At 52.7% G+C, this 17,104-nt stretch overlaps 1 protein-coding gene across 2 annotated transcripts in view; it reads right to left on the minus strand.

Annotated features, from left to right (window-relative positions):
• Positions 1–17,104, minus strand: part of Arhgef18 (Rho/Rac guanine nucleotide exchange factor 18) — a 76,076-nt gene that overhangs the window by 46,782 nt on the left and 12,190 nt on the right. The window contains exons 3-10 of one of the 2 annotated variants that reach the window (XM_058579167.1): positions 13,193–13,460; positions 12,183–12,333; positions 11,087–11,201; positions 10,348–10,405; positions 9,980–10,024; positions 9,285–9,362; positions 8,501–8,603; positions 8,202–8,343 (exon numbers count right to left, since the gene is read on the minus strand). In XM_058579167.1, coding sequence (XP_058435150.1) covers positions 8,202–8,343; positions 8,501–8,603; positions 9,285–9,362; positions 9,980–10,024; positions 10,348–10,405; positions 11,087–11,201; positions 12,183–12,333; positions 13,193–13,460 — 960 coding nt within the window. Of the gene's footprint in view, positions 1–3,374; positions 3,501–8,201; positions 8,344–8,500; positions 8,604–9,284; positions 9,363–9,979; positions 10,025–10,347; positions 10,406–11,086; positions 11,202–12,182; positions 12,334–13,192; positions 13,461–17,104 lie in introns of those variants that run through there. The other variant, XM_046443883.2, reaches the window with a different exon arrangement.

Here is a 17,104-nt window from a genome sequence, read left to right on the forward strand (position 1 = left end):
ACTTATCAAAGGTCTCTGGGCTTGAAATTATTTAAGATAGCTGGAAGTGAAAATGTTTCAAAAGTCACAGATGGAGTCTGAAGAAATGGAAATATGACCCAGCATATGTGAACCAAGGAGACCTTGATACAAGATCAGAACTATGTTAAACATGTGGTAGGTAAACACCCAGGGAGGCACAGCTGGTTGCCACGGCCCTAGTCCCTGGGGCTGGTGACAACAAGTGCAGTGGCTGGGGCCTTAATTGCTACTATGTGACAAGAATGAAAATTATTCCACAGCTATTCATGAGAAACAACCTATGTACCTCTTCAATTTGCAAAGTGGGGGCATTCTCAAGTCAATTTACCAAAAAGAAAAAAAAAAAGAAAGAAAGAAAGAAAGGAGAGAGAAAAAGAATTACAGCACCTCTTTTTCATTTCTCTATGCAATTTAAAAGTGAAATAAGCCACACAAAACCAAAACAAATTGCCTTTACAGGAATATAATTAATTATGCCTTTGATTAAATTAAAATTAATTTACTCTTATTTGCTCTAGAACAAATGTCTTCATTTTTGTGTTTTCCTCAGAAGGGTTCAATGACCCACAGAAATAGCAAAAGACTGATAAGTGTTAACCCTGACCCAGTTCAAATGACACCCGAGATGCTCAAATTTTCTGGACCCTTTATTACTTGGAATGTCAACCTAAAAATCCAGGTCTGGAAATTCACCTGAGAAAATAAGAGACCCAGAGTAGCTAAAGAAATCCTTAGCAAGACAAGTGAAGCAGGAGACATCACTATACCAGACCTTAAACTATACTACAGAGCAATAGTAACAAAAACAGCATGGTACTGGCACCCAAACAGGTAGATCAATGGTACAGAATAGAGGACACAAAGACTAACCCACAAAATTATAATTATCTTTATTAGACAAAGGTGCCAAAAACATGCACTGGAGAAAAGATAGCCTCTTCAACAGATGGTGCTGGGAAAACTGAAATCCATATGCAACAAAATGAAATTAAACCCCTACCTCTCACCATGCACAAAACTCAACTCAAAGTGGACCAAGGACCTAGGAATAAAACCAGAGACCCTATGTCTAATAGAAGAAAAAGTAGGCCCCATCTCCATCATGTGGGATTAGGCCCCAACTTCCTTAATAAGACTCCTATGGTGCAAGAATTAAAACCAAGAATCAATAAATGGAATGGAATCAAACTAAAAAGTTTCTTCTCAGCAAAATAAACAATCTGTGAGGTGAACAGAGAGCCTATATTGTGGGAGCAAATTTTTACCCCTCACACATCAGTCAGAGCACTAATCTCTAGGGTATATAAAGAACTCAAAAAGTTAAACACCAAAATAACAAAACAAAAAAACAAATAACCCAATCATTATAAATGGGCCAAGGAACTGAACAGACACTTCTCAGAAGATGATATATAATCAATCAACAAATATATGAAAAAATGTTCATCATTGCCAACAATTAGAGAAATGCAAATCAAAGCTACTCTAAGATTTCATCTCACTCCAGTCAGAATGGCAGCTATTATGAATACAAACAACAATAAGTGTTGGCAAGGATATGGGGAAAAAGGCACACTCATACACAGCTGGTGGGACTGCAGATTGGTGCAGCCAATATGGAAAGCAGTATGGAGATTCCTTGGAAAATTGGGAATGGAACCACCATTTGACCCAGTTATCCCTCTTCTTGGACTATAACCAAAGGACTTAAAAACAGCACACTACAAGGACACAGCCACATCAATATTTAAAGCGGCACAATTCACAATAGCTAAATTGTGGAACCAACGTAGATGCCTTTCAGTAGATGAATGGATAAAAAAAATGTGGCATTTATACACAATGGAATATTACTCAGCAACAAAAGAGAATATAACCATGGCATTTGCAGGTAAATGGATGGATCTGGAGGAGATAATGCTAAGTGAAGTTGGTCAATCCCAAAAAACCAAATGCAGAATGTTTTATCTGATATAAGGAGGCTGATTCATAGTGGGGTAGGGAAAGGGAGCATGGAGGAATAGACGAACTCTGGATAGGGCAGAGGGGTGGGAGGGTAAGGAAGGGAGCATAGGGTTAGAAATGATGGTGGAATGTGATGGTCATCATTATCCAAAGTACATGTATGAAGACATGAATTGGTGTGAATATACTTTGTATACAACCAGAGATATGAAAAATTGTGCTCTATATGTGTAATATGAATTGCAATGTATTCCGATGTCATATATAAATTTTTAAAAAATTAATAAAAAAAGAAAAAAATACAGGTCTGGGATTGGGTACCTAGGCACAGGTTATATAACACTATGTTGGGCATGCACCATATGCCAGGCACTCTGCCATACGCCTTACACATATTTAACCAACTGAATCCCCAACTCACCCTTATTCCCATTTTAAAAATGGAAGAGACTAAGGCTTGGTGAGGGTACATGGCCAACAGGTGGTGGAACTGACACCAGAATCCAGGTCTGATGTGACACTCAAACCTATGCTCTTGATATTTCCTACTACGCTCCAGGATTAATCATTCACTCGGATTCCTGCAAAACCAACCCCAAACCATCTTCCCTTGTGGGACTGTCCACATATTCGGGAATTCTGGTTAAAAAGAGAAGGGACCCTTGAAAGTTACAGGCTGGAGTTCCATCTCTCTGAGAACAAGGCAAAGGGGGAAAAGTTTTGCTCTTAGCCTTACTTCCGTGTTAAAACTTTGAGAAAGTTTTTACCCTCCCGGCCAGCAATATCAACAGAGCAACAGGTAAAAGGTAAGGGGAAGACAGCTACAACAAAACACTCAAGGAATGGCTTCTCATTCCCGTCGGCAAGGTAAGCTGCATTGCACCTGCTGAGTTTTTAGCCAAGAACCTGGAAAGAAGCGTAGGGAAGAACGGAAGCACACCCGCTTCGCACGATTTTGTACCCAAACGCTCGCTGGTTGGGAGGACATCTGCTCCGGGGTCTCAGAATTCTCCTGGGAAGCCTAAAACACTAGGGCGCTGATTACTGTCGTGGGTATCTCTTCATCTCTGGTCCTGCCCCCAGGCACCCCTGACCCAGGAGCAGAGGCTGCAGGCGAGCGACCTTTCCTCTCTTGGAGGAGAGGCTGCTGCGCCCTAAGACTGGCTGGACAATGTCTGCACCTCTGCAACTGCATTCGCCACCCAGAGTCCCCATGCATTGAAAGGGCAGCCAGAACCGGACATCCATCCACCTGCCCAACGTAGTCTACCGGGCCCGGCGGGAGGCCCGAGGCAGCTCCGGGGGGTCCGTGCCCCAGGCCGCCCCCAGGGGGACTGAGGCCTCCCCCGCGAGCCCAGTCCTCTTCGGGACTGCCCCGCTGCCCTCACCTCGACCCGGTTCCCCGCAGGCCGCTCTCCTCCCGCTCCTCCACCACTCTAGCCGCAGCCGCCGCCGCCGCCTCCGCCCGGCCTCAGCGGATCCACAGTCGCCCGCAGCTCGGAGCCGGAAGCGGGAGCCAGCGCAGAGCGAGCGGCGCTTGCGCGACCCGCCCGGGGGCGTGGTCAGGAAGGGGGCGTGGTCACGGGGGCGTGGCCTCGAGGCTGGTAGGTCCCCGCACCTGGGACTTTGCCTTAGGCTCGGCGCCGAGCGACGGGGCGGGGCGCGGCGGGGCGGGGCGTCGGCTCCGCGGAGGCTGGAGGCGCGGGGACCCCACGGGGAGGGTCCTTGTGGTGAGGGCCAGGGCAGCCTATGAGGCTGGTCTGCGGGGTTGGGGGCGTTCCTTCATAAGAGGCGGGCCAACCCGAGCCAGAATGGCTGGGATGGGAGACCCTGTGTGTGGGGCCGGGATGACCGTGTTGGGGGGATCCTGAGAGGTCGGCGGCGCTGGGGTCCTGGGTGATTCGTGGAGCTGGGGAAGGGGACTTTTATTTTGAGGGACAATGCGGGCCTGGGGGATCTTGGGGTTAGGGGCGCCTGAGAGGAAGTTGGAGTTGGGAGGATCCTGAAGGAAGATCAGTGGGGTGGGTAGGGGAGGGGGCTGGGGAGGGCACCGGGGGCCTGGGATGTCCCGGGAATGGGGAGTTCCTGGTGGGGGGACAAGGAATTGGAGGCATTTTCTAGGGCCAGTGGGAGCCCAGGTGATTAGCACGTCTGAGGAGGGAATCCTGGGGGAGGATCCCCATAGGGTGGAGGGATGTCTTGGGGGTCAGTAGATTGTGTGTGCGAGGCTGGGGATGTGGGGGGGGGTGCCGCATTTGGCAGTATCTAAGGGGAACTCCTCCTCTGGCAGCAAGGATTAGAGAGGGCAGGGTCTGTTGAGAAGGCCCAGCGTAGATTACAAAGTGGATCTGGGAAAAATGAGTCATATACCTCACAGGTGTTCTCAGACACCCCAACACAGGTAGCATCAGCTATCCCAAACACATAGACACCCAGGCAAGTGCCACCAAATTCTCCAAACAGGCTTCCAGCCACCCTGAAACATGTCAGACACCCTACCTAGATCCGTTGGAAATCCTCAAACATTCAGGTATAAAAATCAAGCCAAATATTCAGAAAGCACCAAACACTTCTACTTAGGAGCCAGCAGATACCCTCAACAAGCTTTTGGACACTCAGAAACATATCCAAGACCCTACATGGGAGCTTTCAGTTACCCCAAAACACACACCAGATATTTCCAATGCGGATATTATCAGACACCTGCAAACAGGTGTTGAGAATCTGAAACACATTCCAGATCCCTCCTTGCCAGGTGCTGTTAGACTACCTGTAGACATGCCAGATACTGCCGCAATGTCAATCCCCCAGGTGCCATTGCATTCCAACCCTGAAGCTATTTGTCCAATCCAGGTCCCTCCCACCCCAGGTGGGGCAGTTGGGCAGTAACCAGGAGTGGAGCTCAGTGATTCTAAAAGTTCAGGCTGGTTAATAGGCCAAGAAGATCTCCCCAAACTAAATTCACTTCAGCACACACAGTTACATTGTCAAGAGCTCTCAGTATGGAAGTTGGTGTGGGGTACGGTGTGGGGCAAATGATAGCACTCAGGTTAGGTCCAGACTTTTAGTCAAGAGACGGAGCATGTCTAAGGAACAGGAGGTTCCAGAAAGGTACAGACATAGTTCATTAGACAGTCCTTCCCAGTGGCCAGATCATGGAGTCTGGGTGGCCGAATGGTGGGAGAGAAGTGGAAAGGTAGGTGGGGTCAGACTCTGAAGGGCATTGAAGGTCAGGACCAGGAATAGGACTATGTGGATTGGTTTCTGGGAAAGCATCCCAGCTTTCCCCTGGAGACCACCTGCCCTAATTACCTGGAGCATGACCCATTCTCTATTCTGTTTACCACACTGCCAGCCTGCTCCTCTATATGACAGTCACATCTGGCCCTGGATACCTCTGAGGCATAACCGGGGGCACCTGTTGGAAATGAGGTGCATATACTGGTGGTACATGCGTCCCGACACAGGTGTGAAGGCAGCTGTGGTCAGAACACATGATTTAAATGCTTTCATTGCCTCTTGCTGGTGAAAGACCTTAGATGACAACAGCAACAAACACAATAATGATGGTGATGGGGAGGGGGAGGAGGGTGACACATAGTACCACTGCCTCTGTGCACCAGGCACTATGCAAAGTGCTACCTTTTACACACACTCAAATCTTCCTTGATCTCAAAGGCTATATTTGTAAGGGACTTATTGCTCCGCAGGTCACGGTAAGCCACCCTGCTGGGTTTGGCTGGTTTGCTGCTGGATAACCTGGCTCAGGGGTGAGCCCTCCAGTAAATATTTCCACCTTTGCAGGCCCTGCTGCAAACTACTCAGTTCTGCCATTGTTGCCTGAAAGCAGGGACAGGTAATACGTGTACAAACCAGTATGGCTGTACACTAACAAAATCTTATTTATGCACTCTGAAATATGAATTTTGTACTATTTCATGTGTCCCCAAATATTCATTTCCAGCCACTTAAAAATGTTAGGAAAAAATTCTTAGCTTGCAGGCCATACCAAAAGCTGGATTTGACCCTAAGTGCGCCTGAGAGTGGGAAACTAGCCTTGTTTTAAGAGAAAACTGTAGACACTGAGGCTGAAATCATGGGTGGACAGGAAGACTCCTAGGAACAGTGGTTCTCAACCAGAGGTGATTTTTGCCTCCACGGGCATTTGATAATGTCAGGAGACATAACATTTGTGATGGTGACAACAGGGGGGCAAAAGAGGTTGCTATTGGCATTGAGGTGCCAGTCGACATCCCTGCAGCCTGTATACTGCCGTTCAGTGCACAAGTTAGGTCTTCATGCAGAAGAATGAACTGGCCCCAAACGTCTGCAGCGGAGGTGGAAAAACCTGCCTTAGAGTAGGAGGTGGCGTGTAGCCAACTAATGCCATCCAGAACTCTAGGGCGATCTTGTGAAAATGCAAATTCTACTTCCATCGGTCTCAGTTGGGTTTATCTAAGTCCCCTAAGGACAGTGAGACTGCAGGTGAGTGGCCCACAAAGACACACAAAAAGTCCTTTAATGACACAAAAATTGAGCAGAGAGACCTCAGGATTTTTTCTGAGAAGCACTGAGAAAAAAAGGAACAGAAATTAAAGGACAGTGATGAACAAGGAAGCAGCAATGCAGGTGATAAGTGAGGGATTTGGCTGCACCTGTTCAAACAAGCACTCTCAGGAGCAGGCTTCCGGCACCTGCTCTGTGCATGCAGGCTTGACTCTGGATTTTCGCCCTTCCTTCTGCCAACATCCCACCTGCCCCTTGAATTGGATGGCTAATAAAGATCCAGTGAGCCCCACCCCCTGCAGAAGAGAACAGAATAACAGGAGGAACAGGAAGCTACCTGCTACTTAAAATTAAGGGCCTCATAATGCTCCAGTTGTCAGCACATGCAAGACTTCTGCAAAGCTAATGCAAGCCTTGGCTGAACACAGCTCATGTATGACAAAGTTCATTGGAGATCACCTTCTGGAGAGAAAGCTCAAAGCTGGACATCAATGAAATGCCCGTAGCCCCTTAGTCAGCAAAATAGCACTCTGGGAAGAGTAGGGACAAGGAAGAAGGCAAATACCCAAGTCTGGGGCAAGCAGAGTCAAGAAATGCAAAACCTGCAGCTCAGATCAGGAGGAGGCTCCTGCCCAGTGGGTGGAGAATGTTGCTTTCCACTCTAGGGCCTGCAGTTATCTTATTAGCCTGTTGAGTGTCATCCAGGACAATCTCAGAGGGGACTTTGGGCAACATTCGGAGACATTTTTGGTTGTCACAACTGGAGACAGGATGGTTGCTATTGGGTCTAGTGGGGAGGCGCCAGGGATGCTCGGCAGCCCTCCATGCTGAGGAATTACCTGGCCCTGAGTGTTAGTAGCGCTGAGGTCCAGAAACTTTGAACTTGCCTGAGTCCTGCCTGTAAACAGTCTGCAGATTGGATCCTCAATACAAAACACACACACACACACACACACACACACACACAACCAGAGCTCTTCTTTCAGAGCTTTTGGAGCTTGATGCTATTTCTGAGCAGAGACTCTTGCTGTCCCCACCACGGAGAGCTCCAGGGTGGACAATGCCTGTTATGGGTTCCACTGTCCCTGCCCCCCATTCATATGTTGCAGTCCAACCCTTCTCAACACCCAGTACTCCAGAATGTGCCCTTTTTAGGAAATAAGATCTTTGCGGATGTTCTTAGTTAAGATGAAGTCACATTGGAGTAGGGTGGGGCCCCTAATCCAACATGACTGGTGTCCTCAGAGAAAGAGGAAATTGGGACCCTGGCGCGCACACAGGGAGAACATCATGTGAAGACTGGAATTGTGCTGTCAGAAGCCAGGAGAGGGACCTGGAACGATCCTTCTCTGTCACTTCAGAGGGAGCTGCATCCTGGAGGTACCTTGATCTCAGACTTCCAACCTCCAGAACTGTGGGGTGATAAATTTCTGGTGTTTCAACCAGTGGGCACCTGGCACTTTCTCACGGCAGCGCCCTCAAAGGAATACCTTGTCAGAACCCAGAGTCTGCAGGAGGACTCTTGTAATAACACAAGTGGGTATGTAAAGGGAATTTTGCCAGTTCTCAGATAACCCAAGGGGCCCTGTCCTCAGGGCCTGATCCCCGGTTCTATCCAGGGAGCCGCCAAGATCTGCTGCACAGGGCAAGGGTGAAACGGAGTGAGGCTATACAGAGCAAAGGGGACTGGATGGGGCCGCTGGACTCACCGGAGCTCAGGAAGGGTTTGCTGCAGAGCGGGCAGCTGCAGTGACCCAGGAAGGTTCCTCGCACCAGCTGGTGTCCGTTGACACATTCCCGCCTCTCTCGAGCTTCCTGAGTCTTGTCCTTTACATGTGCTGGGCTCTTCCCCTGTGTGCGACAGGGGTGGGTCACAGGATGCCCTCTGTCAGAGCTGGTCCTTTCATACCCTGTGCATCAGCCCCAGCTTGAATCCCAGGGCTCCGGGGTCAAGATGGCTCTGTGCAGCTGAAGAAGGAGAAGAGAGCCCCCGGCCCAGCCCCCTGACCTTTTCCTTCTGCCTGGTGACCCGGCTGCGGAGGGAGCTCAGACTACGCTTCACCCTGGTGCTCTTGTCGTTCTTCTCATTCTTACTGGCACCATCCTCGCTCCTGGGGGCAGGGGAGGCCGGTCAGAAAGGGGCTGCAGCCATCCTGGACTCTCTCCCCTGTGACATCCCAATCCTGTCTTACTCTTTGCAGGATCCCTGGCTCCTTTGCTCATTCACTCAACAAACATGTGCAGGGTTTGCAATGTTTTTGGAGCTAGGGGGCCTGGGTCTGCAGAGGGAAACGCCACATAGTCTCCAGCTTGAGGTTCCAGCCTGGTCCAGAAATGGCTCCATCCACCTCTGACCCCTCCCTCTAATCCATACCCACCTCCTACCTGCCTCAGGTCTTATTGGTATTGATCCTCCCCCTCCCAGCAACACTGTCACTGTACGTCTCCCCTAAATGACTGCCGATACACAGTCATTTAATAAATATTTATAAGGCTGGTGACAAACAAGCCAGTCACGCTTCCAGCCCTGGCAGAATCTATGCCCTGGAGGGAGACTCCGCTCCTCCAGCCCCCATGGCTCCCGGAACAATGCTAATCTCTATAAATGTTTGTTGAGTGAATGCGTGAGTGAGTCAGGGACCCTCTGTCCTGTCTGAGGTCCCCGTCCTCTGTCACCATCACTGATTATGCCCGAAGTCCCATTGCTGCTAGGATAAAATCTGTGCTCACGAATCCTGACCCAGGGATGCCCCGCCCCACTGCAGCCACCTGCAGCAGCTCTTGACACTTACTCAGACAGGAACTCAAACCAGGTGAGGTTCGACTGGGCATCCCCAGGGCTGCAGGACATGCGAGCCCTCTGCCGGGCCCTGCAGGATCAGAGGCACAGACGCCTGGGTCAGCAGCCGCCCAACTCTCCTCCTGCCCCACCTTCCTCCCAGGCTTCAGGGCACAGGTGCCAGGGCTAAGAGCCCACCAGTCCTTGACCGGTAGCCTGCTCACATAGACCCTGTGACAGGGTTTGTGGCAGGGACCAGTGACATCGGCCAGACAATACCAGCACGAGGGGAATGTTCTCTGACAGATACGGTGTCTTAGGAAGGAGGCACTCTTCCGCATCTGCCAGGCTCGCGGCAGCTGGCTCCTCCCCGATCCTGTCCCCTGTTTCTCCCTCATTGCTCCCTGACTTCTTTATACCTGTCCCTCATAGCTGTCTACCCCCATACCTGTCCCCTGACACCTGTTACCCTCAACTTGTGTTCCCCACACTTCTCCCAACCAGTCTCCACGTCCGTCCTTCCCTATACCTGTCCCCCACACCTGTCCACTGCTGTACCTATTGCCTCACTCTCCTCTCACACCTGTTCCTCTAAACTTGTGTTCCTCACACTTTTCCCTCGCCTGTCTCTGCATCTGTCCCCTATGCCCGTCCACCCCTACGCCTGCCCTCATACCTGTTCCTCACACCTGACCCTTCCCCACTTACCCATGGTACTGGCGAAGTTCCTGAAGCACTTGCTGAACAATCAACCTGTGGATAGGTGGGAGGAAGGAGCCCACAGTCACCCCATTCCCCAGGATGAGTCATGAGCCCTGGGCAGGGCTTGGCTCCTGGTGCAGCCCGATCTGGGAATCCCAACCCACTTCCCAGTGCCAGGTTGAGACCCATTCCAGGGGGCCTCTGTCCCTTCCCTGGGAGAAGGATGGTCTGGGAGAGAAGTCCCAGGTTATGAGGACTAAGTGGGAAGGTGACTGGCCCCGGACACTTATGGCCAGCCATGCTGCTCCCTGTACCCTCTGCCCTGGCCCCCACCCCCAGGCAGCCCCCCGACCCTCCACGGGGCAGACACTCACACCTGGTCTGGCTCCACGTGGTCCTTTTCCAGGCACTCCAGCACGGGCGGGTCCAGGCCTAGAAGCAGCCCCCAACGAGGGCACAGGTGAGAGGGCCCAGCCCTGCAGCCGCCCACCCCAGTCCCCTGGACACCACCCTGATGGGACTTGTCACTGTCGGGGAGGAGAGGAGGAAAGAGGACAGAGAGCCAGGGAGGAAAGTGTCCCCAGCGCCCTGAGCTCTTCTGTTAAGTACTTCACAGGTGTGAGCTCAGCGAACTCCAGTGGCCCAAGGAGATAGGCTCATTGTCCCTCCTTATGGAGAAAGCCACAGGGGCACGGACTGGCCTGAATGCGGCCCACTGGGGTTTAGACAGGAGGTCTGACTGACACTGGAGATTCAGAGACAAAGGTGGGGGGGCAAGGAGAGAGCAAGGGGACGGGGGAGAAAGAGAGAGAGAGAGAGAGCGAGCGCATGTGCCCCACGGGAGAGCAGGGGAGACCCAGGGTGTATGGCAATGTCACTGCATTGGGCTATCTGCCCTGGTTTGAAGACCCCGGGGGAGGGAGGGCAGATGCAGAAGGTGTCTTCCCACCTCTGGACCACCAGGACTGCCCAATTCCTACCCAGGGGACCCTAAGCCCCTCCACCAGCCTTTGTCCCTGGGTTTCCCCCATGGGACCTTTTAGTGGAACCCCATTCCCTGTCCCCTTCCCTCCCAGACCTGGTGTGAATGAGGAGCACTCTAGGCCAGGCTACCTTGTACAGATGGGGCTGGCACTTCCAAGCCAGGAGCAAGTTCCAGGGAGCTGATCTCCTCGCAGGACAGGGGAACTGACCTGGACCTCACTCTTGGCTGGGGGCTGCTACATTTCTGCAGGGAATAGCACCTCCTTGAACCTGGGACACAGCCTGGCTGCAGGCAGTTTCCCCAGATCAAGGGCCCCAACCACGTGTAGCCAGGGCTACAGTCACAGAACTTGGGGACACAGTTGCCCCAGCCGAAGGACACTGACATGGCCATAATGTCCATTGCCATGGGCCAGAGTTCTGGCGAGGATCCCCAGCTGTGGGCTGGAACCCCAGCCCCCAAGCTGCAGGAGCAGGAATGCCCACCTGCATCAGGGGCCAAGATGCCCCAGCCTAGGCCCCAGCCCAGCCACACACCCCCCAGCTGTGGGCTGGCCTCAGGTCTGAGAGGAGCCCTCGCCAGCTGCAGACCCCTTCCCCTGCAGACACAGCCACCAAAGGCCCTCTGAGCCTGGCCGGGTGCTCATCAGCTGCATTTGTGGCCGAGGTTCTCTGCCCACCCCAGGGGTACCTCACGGACCTGGGATGCTGCTATGGTTTGCATATGGCCTCCCCCTCCCCCTCCCATGCTGGAGTCTGTGCCCAGTGCGAGGAACTCAGAGGACAGAAACTTCATCCCAGTATGGTGTTAGAGTCAGGCCTTTGGGAGGTGACTGGCTCAGATAAGGTCACCAGGGTGGAGCTCCCATGATTGAATCCTGCCTGGTGGCTATATAAGAAGAGAGACAGAGAGAGACCAGAAAACACTCTTGGTCCCTGTCCCTCATGCTGGGACTTTGGCAGCAAGAAGGCCATCACCAGATGTAGTCCCTTAACCTTGGACTTCTTTGAATCACCAGCCCAAACAGACCTCCTTACCACTTATCGGGTCTGTGGGGTTGTGCTATTAGCAACAGAAAGAGCATGGCCTGCTCAGATGGACTCTCAGGAGGGAGACGCCCCCTTCATAAGTGAGTTCTGCGGCTCTGGGAGGCGCCCTCTCCGCCTGCAACAGGCCTCCAAACGCAGAGGTGTGCTATTGTGCACAGCTGCAGGCCACACCCACCTTGCCTGGGTGTTCTGCTGGGGTCTCATCCCCAGACAGACACTGCTGGGTCCAAGTTTTCAGCCCCTCTCCTGACAGATTCAGAGTAAGGCTAGCCAGTGTCCGAGGGAGACAGGGTCCCGCATCCGAGGCTGAAGCATCAAGGCTGAGCCTGGGGAGACGGGAGAGTATCAGGGCTTCAGTCTTGTTTACCAGACCACTGCCCCAGGCATCCAAGGGCTTGAGGGGACCTGCAGGGGCCCTTCCAAGTCAGGGAGGGGTGTGTAGGTCACAGAGAGAGCTCTGGGCTTCCTCACATAGGAGGGGTCTGCATTACTATGGAGGAAGCCTGGTTAGATTTGCCAATGCTACATTTGCATCGCAGACCCACCTTTTGGCACAGACTAGATTCCTATTTGGGGTGATGGGAGGGATGGAGGGACAAGGGTGGGCAGCTAAGACCCCTCTTCATTGCTGCTGCTGCTGTGGGGTGCATGGAGCTGAACAAGTATCTGTGTTTGGATCACAAGTGATCTCTGACGTGGTGCATGTTGCATAGGCAGTGTGCAAACCACGCCCCTTATTGGCTTCCAAGGGCAAATGTGCAAATTGTGTAGGCTGAGCGTGGATGTGCTCAGGAAAGTGTGCCCGGGCTGGCGTGTGCCCAGGCTGGTGTGTGCCTGCAGTGTGCAGCGCCGTCTTGGATTTGGCTTGTGCACGCACATTTGATCAGCACACAAGTGGATTCGTGTGCCCTCACAGGCTCCATGCTAGTGCATGCAGGTGTGTTCTGCATGCCACTGGGTGTGCCTACATGCACGTGGGTCTGTAGGCACATACATGTTCATGCAAGCTCATGTCCAGGCTGCCTGTGACAGTGCAGACACCCTCGTGGCCCTGGAGCTAGACGATGCAGGCATGGGGTAGCAGTGTATGCTGGAACCTGGCCCTGGCTTTCCAGACCCCTGCCTTGTTCTGGGGGTGCACCATGAAGGTGTGCAGTGGTGGGGTGTGGGGCAGAGGGGGCTCACCTCTGCCAGCTCCCTGAGCAGCTCCGGGACCTCTCCCAGCTCCGTCTCCGTCTCCGTCTCCATGGCAGGACCTGGGCCCCTGCTGAGCTGGACAAGGGCGAATCTCTTCCACCTTCTTTGTTACGGGGGGTGCTGCCCATGGCCTCCCCAGGCTGGCTGTGTGAAGCGGCCCCTAGACCCAGGTCCTGGAGATATTCGCTGCCCTGAAGGGCTTCCAAATCCAGGCTGAGGTCCTCCGTGCTCTCACTGAGCGGCGCTGGAAAACCATCTTCCTATAGGTTGTGGGAGAAGAAAGCGTTGACTTGGGGCAGCAGAGCCAGGATCTCCTGGCCGTGAGACCTCTATGCTCAGCACCCAGGCCCTGCCTATGTCCCTCCGGTTCAACCTGTCCCCCAAGGGCCATGCCTTACCTTATCATCCCCATCTGATCATCATGGACAGTCACCTCTGCCCTCCTGCTCACCAGCTAGTGTCTACTCCTAGTTGACATACAATCACTGTACATATTCACCGGGTACAGTGTGACAATTTTGCTACATGTATACAATGTAACCATCTAATGGGATAATTTTAAGTATCAGAGAGAGAGGCTTTGGATTCCTCTCTAATTCTTCATAAAATATGTAAGAAATTATTGTAAACTATAGTCACTCCACTGTGCGGTAGAACATTAGGGCTTACTCTTCCTACCTAACTGGCTTTGGGGACCTGTTATCCAACTCGCCAGCTTATTTTAAGGCACATGAAAGCTGACGTCTGTGATCCCAGTTTGTAAAAGCTCTGTGTGGAGACAGGCAATTGTTGGTGCCGACGGTACAATTTCACTCAGCGTCCGAGCTCCTCGCCTCTTTCTTGGACTGCTTAGGGGATCTCCTCGCAGGTCTCCTGGACCCTAAGTATCTCTCCCAAGCCAGGAATGGTGAGCCACTTGCCTTGGATACAAAATGCAAGTGGGTGCCAAAAAAAACCCTCAGTTGCTCAGATAAATATTTTAATGCAATATGTTTTAAAACTCAAAAATAATGCAAGGTGATCCATGGTGAATATATTACCCAAATTTTAAATAATAACTGTATAGGTTGAATGTCTCTTATTCAAAATGTTTGGGAACAGTGATGTTTTGGATTTCAGGTTTTCTGAGATTTCACAATATTGGCATGTACACAATGAGGTAATGTGGGCACGGGATCCAAATATAAGCATGAATTTGTTTCTGTTTCACACACACATTATGCACATAGCCTGAAGTCATTTTATGCGCATTTCGTGGTGCACCTGTGTTTTGGCTGTGACCTGTCTCATGTAGTCGGGAGTGGAATTTTCTATTCATAGGGTCTGTCTGGTCAGTGCTCCTGAAAGTTTCGGCTTTGGGGAGGGAGGCTTTGGATTTGGGGTTTTCAGATTAGGGATGCTCGGTTTGTATTGCACCCTGCGTTTGTGCTGCTCGCTTTATCCACCTTCCACTGGTCTCAGCCCAGACGTCTCCCACCACAGTGGAGCCTGAAACTCGGAGCTGTGAAGCCCCTTTAGCAACTTCTCTCCCTGGCAGGGTAGGGAGACCCAGGCTCCTCAGCTCAGCACAAAACATTCCAAGCTTGTCCACCTCCTGCCTGGCCCCCTTGCAGCCTCACCTCCAACCCACCCAGGAGGCAGTGAGGTGCCAGGCACTGTGAGACACCAAAGAGGCAGAGATGTGGACAACGCCCAGGCGCTACCGGAATTTCTCACCCTGATCCCAAGTTGCCTGATCTCTAATCCCTCGATGGCTCCACCAGGGGGCGCTGTGCTTCCTTCCACGGTGCAGATCAGAAGCCTGAAGCTTGTGGAGGAGAAAGGACTCACCCCGGCCACACAATGACCAGCAGAGCCAGACTCAAACTCAGGTTTGCTTAAAATGTAGCCTTATGTTCCTCATGGACTGTTCTCTCTCCTCTTCTCTGGCCTTTGCTTCTCTTTCCTCCTCCCAGTCATGCTATCTTTCCAGAGAACCATCCTTCCGTCCTTTCCCCTGCTTGGAGAACCTCTGCTTGCGCTCAACCCATCCAGAGATGGCCCTGTGAGCTCCTGTGCATCCTTCAAAGCCCAGATTGGGAATGCACTCCAGGCTGCCTCCCAGACTCCTTGAGGATCTGCAAGACAGGAGCTGCCCCTTCTCTGTCTTTGTTGGGACTCTCCCCAGGCTTTGGTGGGGAGCTGGGTGGGTGGGCCGGATCCATGGCTCCACGTGAGGCCCATGCTGAGGCGTGGACTAGGCTTCTGTGCCATCTCAGGCAGCCCTTGATGGGCTCTGCTGATTGGTGGCCTAAAGCAGGCCACTGAGGGGAACCGGTCCCTTTTGTACATTCTATAGGAAGTCCCCACGATAGCACTGACAGATGAAACATAGACACCCAGTTCAATTTGGATTTCAGATAAGTAGCAAACACGTTATTCATGAGTATACCCCAAACGTGGCAATATTTGAGATTCAAATCAAACTGGTGTCTTGCAGTTTCATTTGCTCTGCCTGCGAACCTACCCCAGGGCGGCCCAGCCAGGCTGGGTCCGTCTTTCCCAGGTTAGGGAAGAATACAGAAGCCCCCCACTAAAGCGTAGTGGGGGGCATTCCCAGACGGGTTTCTTGGCTGAGATGGAAAATACTTGGCAGCCCAAAGCCAGGCCTTCGGTCAGCTGTGGATTTTGGTAGACAGGAGGCAGAGGGCAGGGTCCCCACCTGCCTGGGGTGAGGCAGGCCACTCCACCTGCATTAACCTCTCCACGGGTTGGGCCTCTTCCTCCTTTTCTTTTTATTCTGGTAAAATGTGTGTAACCTGACAGTTGCCATCCTGACCGTTTCTGCGAATCCATTTCAGTGGCATTAGTCCCCACTCACAATGTCCCACCTCAGGACGCTCTCATGGCCCCAGGCTGAAGCTCTGCCCCCTTCAGCACCTGCTCCTGCTCCGTTCCAGCCCGGGCTCCCTGGGGACCTCCTGTGAGTGGATCCTGCAGAGTGTGTCCTGTGTCTGGCTCTCCCCGAGCAGCGTCCTCTGGGTTTGTGCAGTTGGAGCCCGTGACGGAAGGCTCCCTGGCCGGCTGGCTGCTGCTCTGCCATCTGGACACAGCGCGCATCTTTATGTGGTGTGATTCCTGCATCACCCGACACCAGGGCGACTTCCGCCTGGCTGGTGGGAAGAACGCGTCTCTCTTTGCGCCCAGCTTTCCATTCTTGGGGGCGAGCGCCCAGAGGCGGAGTCGCTGTGTGTGGTCACGCTCACCTTTCCGCAGCCCCTCCGTGCTGTTCTCCTCAGCCCTTCTTGCACCTCTCTGAGGCTTGGTCATTCTTGCCCTCTGTTTCCCTGCTCGCTCCTCCTCTCTCTTCCTTTAAACACCGTATCCCTGGATTGTATGGAATACCTGTGGTTCTGGCCCAGGTGGGCTAAGGACCGCCTGGCCCCGATGTGACTTCCAGGGCAGCCTCCTTTCGGATCTGGCCTTTCCCCCCAGGCTCTCCATTCCCAACCCCGGTGCCTGGACAGCCTCCTTCTGACGCCGTCTCTTTACCATTGCCCCCCAAGGTTTCCTGGCGTCTCTGGTTTTCATCCTCTACAAATATAAACACGTCAGGACAGCCTCTCGGCCCGGCCTGGGCCTCCCTCCTTCTCCTGCATCTGGCCTCCCTCATCGGAGGCAGAGGTGGGAGCCGGGCCAGAGCCGGGGGGAGAGGGGGCCTGGTCAACGGTGGCACAGGCTGTCCAGCTCTCCTCCAGAAGGTGCCCAGAGCTGGGGAGGGCTCACCCTTTGCTTGGAAGTTTGTGCCCATCCTCTGACTTATTTCCTGGGAGAGGAAAGACAGGCGGCAGCCCGTGGGGGCTTTTGCTGGCTCTGGTTAAACATTACGCTGGTCCTGACCATCCATCCGGGCTCGCGCTG

Source organism: Marmota monax, unplaced genomic scaffold, assembly GCF_021218885.2.
Source record: "Marmota monax isolate L192 unplaced genomic scaffold, Marmota_monax_Labrador192_F-V1.1 WCK01_AAM20220418_F8-fsc00102, whole genome shotgun sequence".
NCBI lineage: Eukaryota > Metazoa > Chordata > Mammalia > Rodentia > Sciuridae > Marmota > Marmota monax.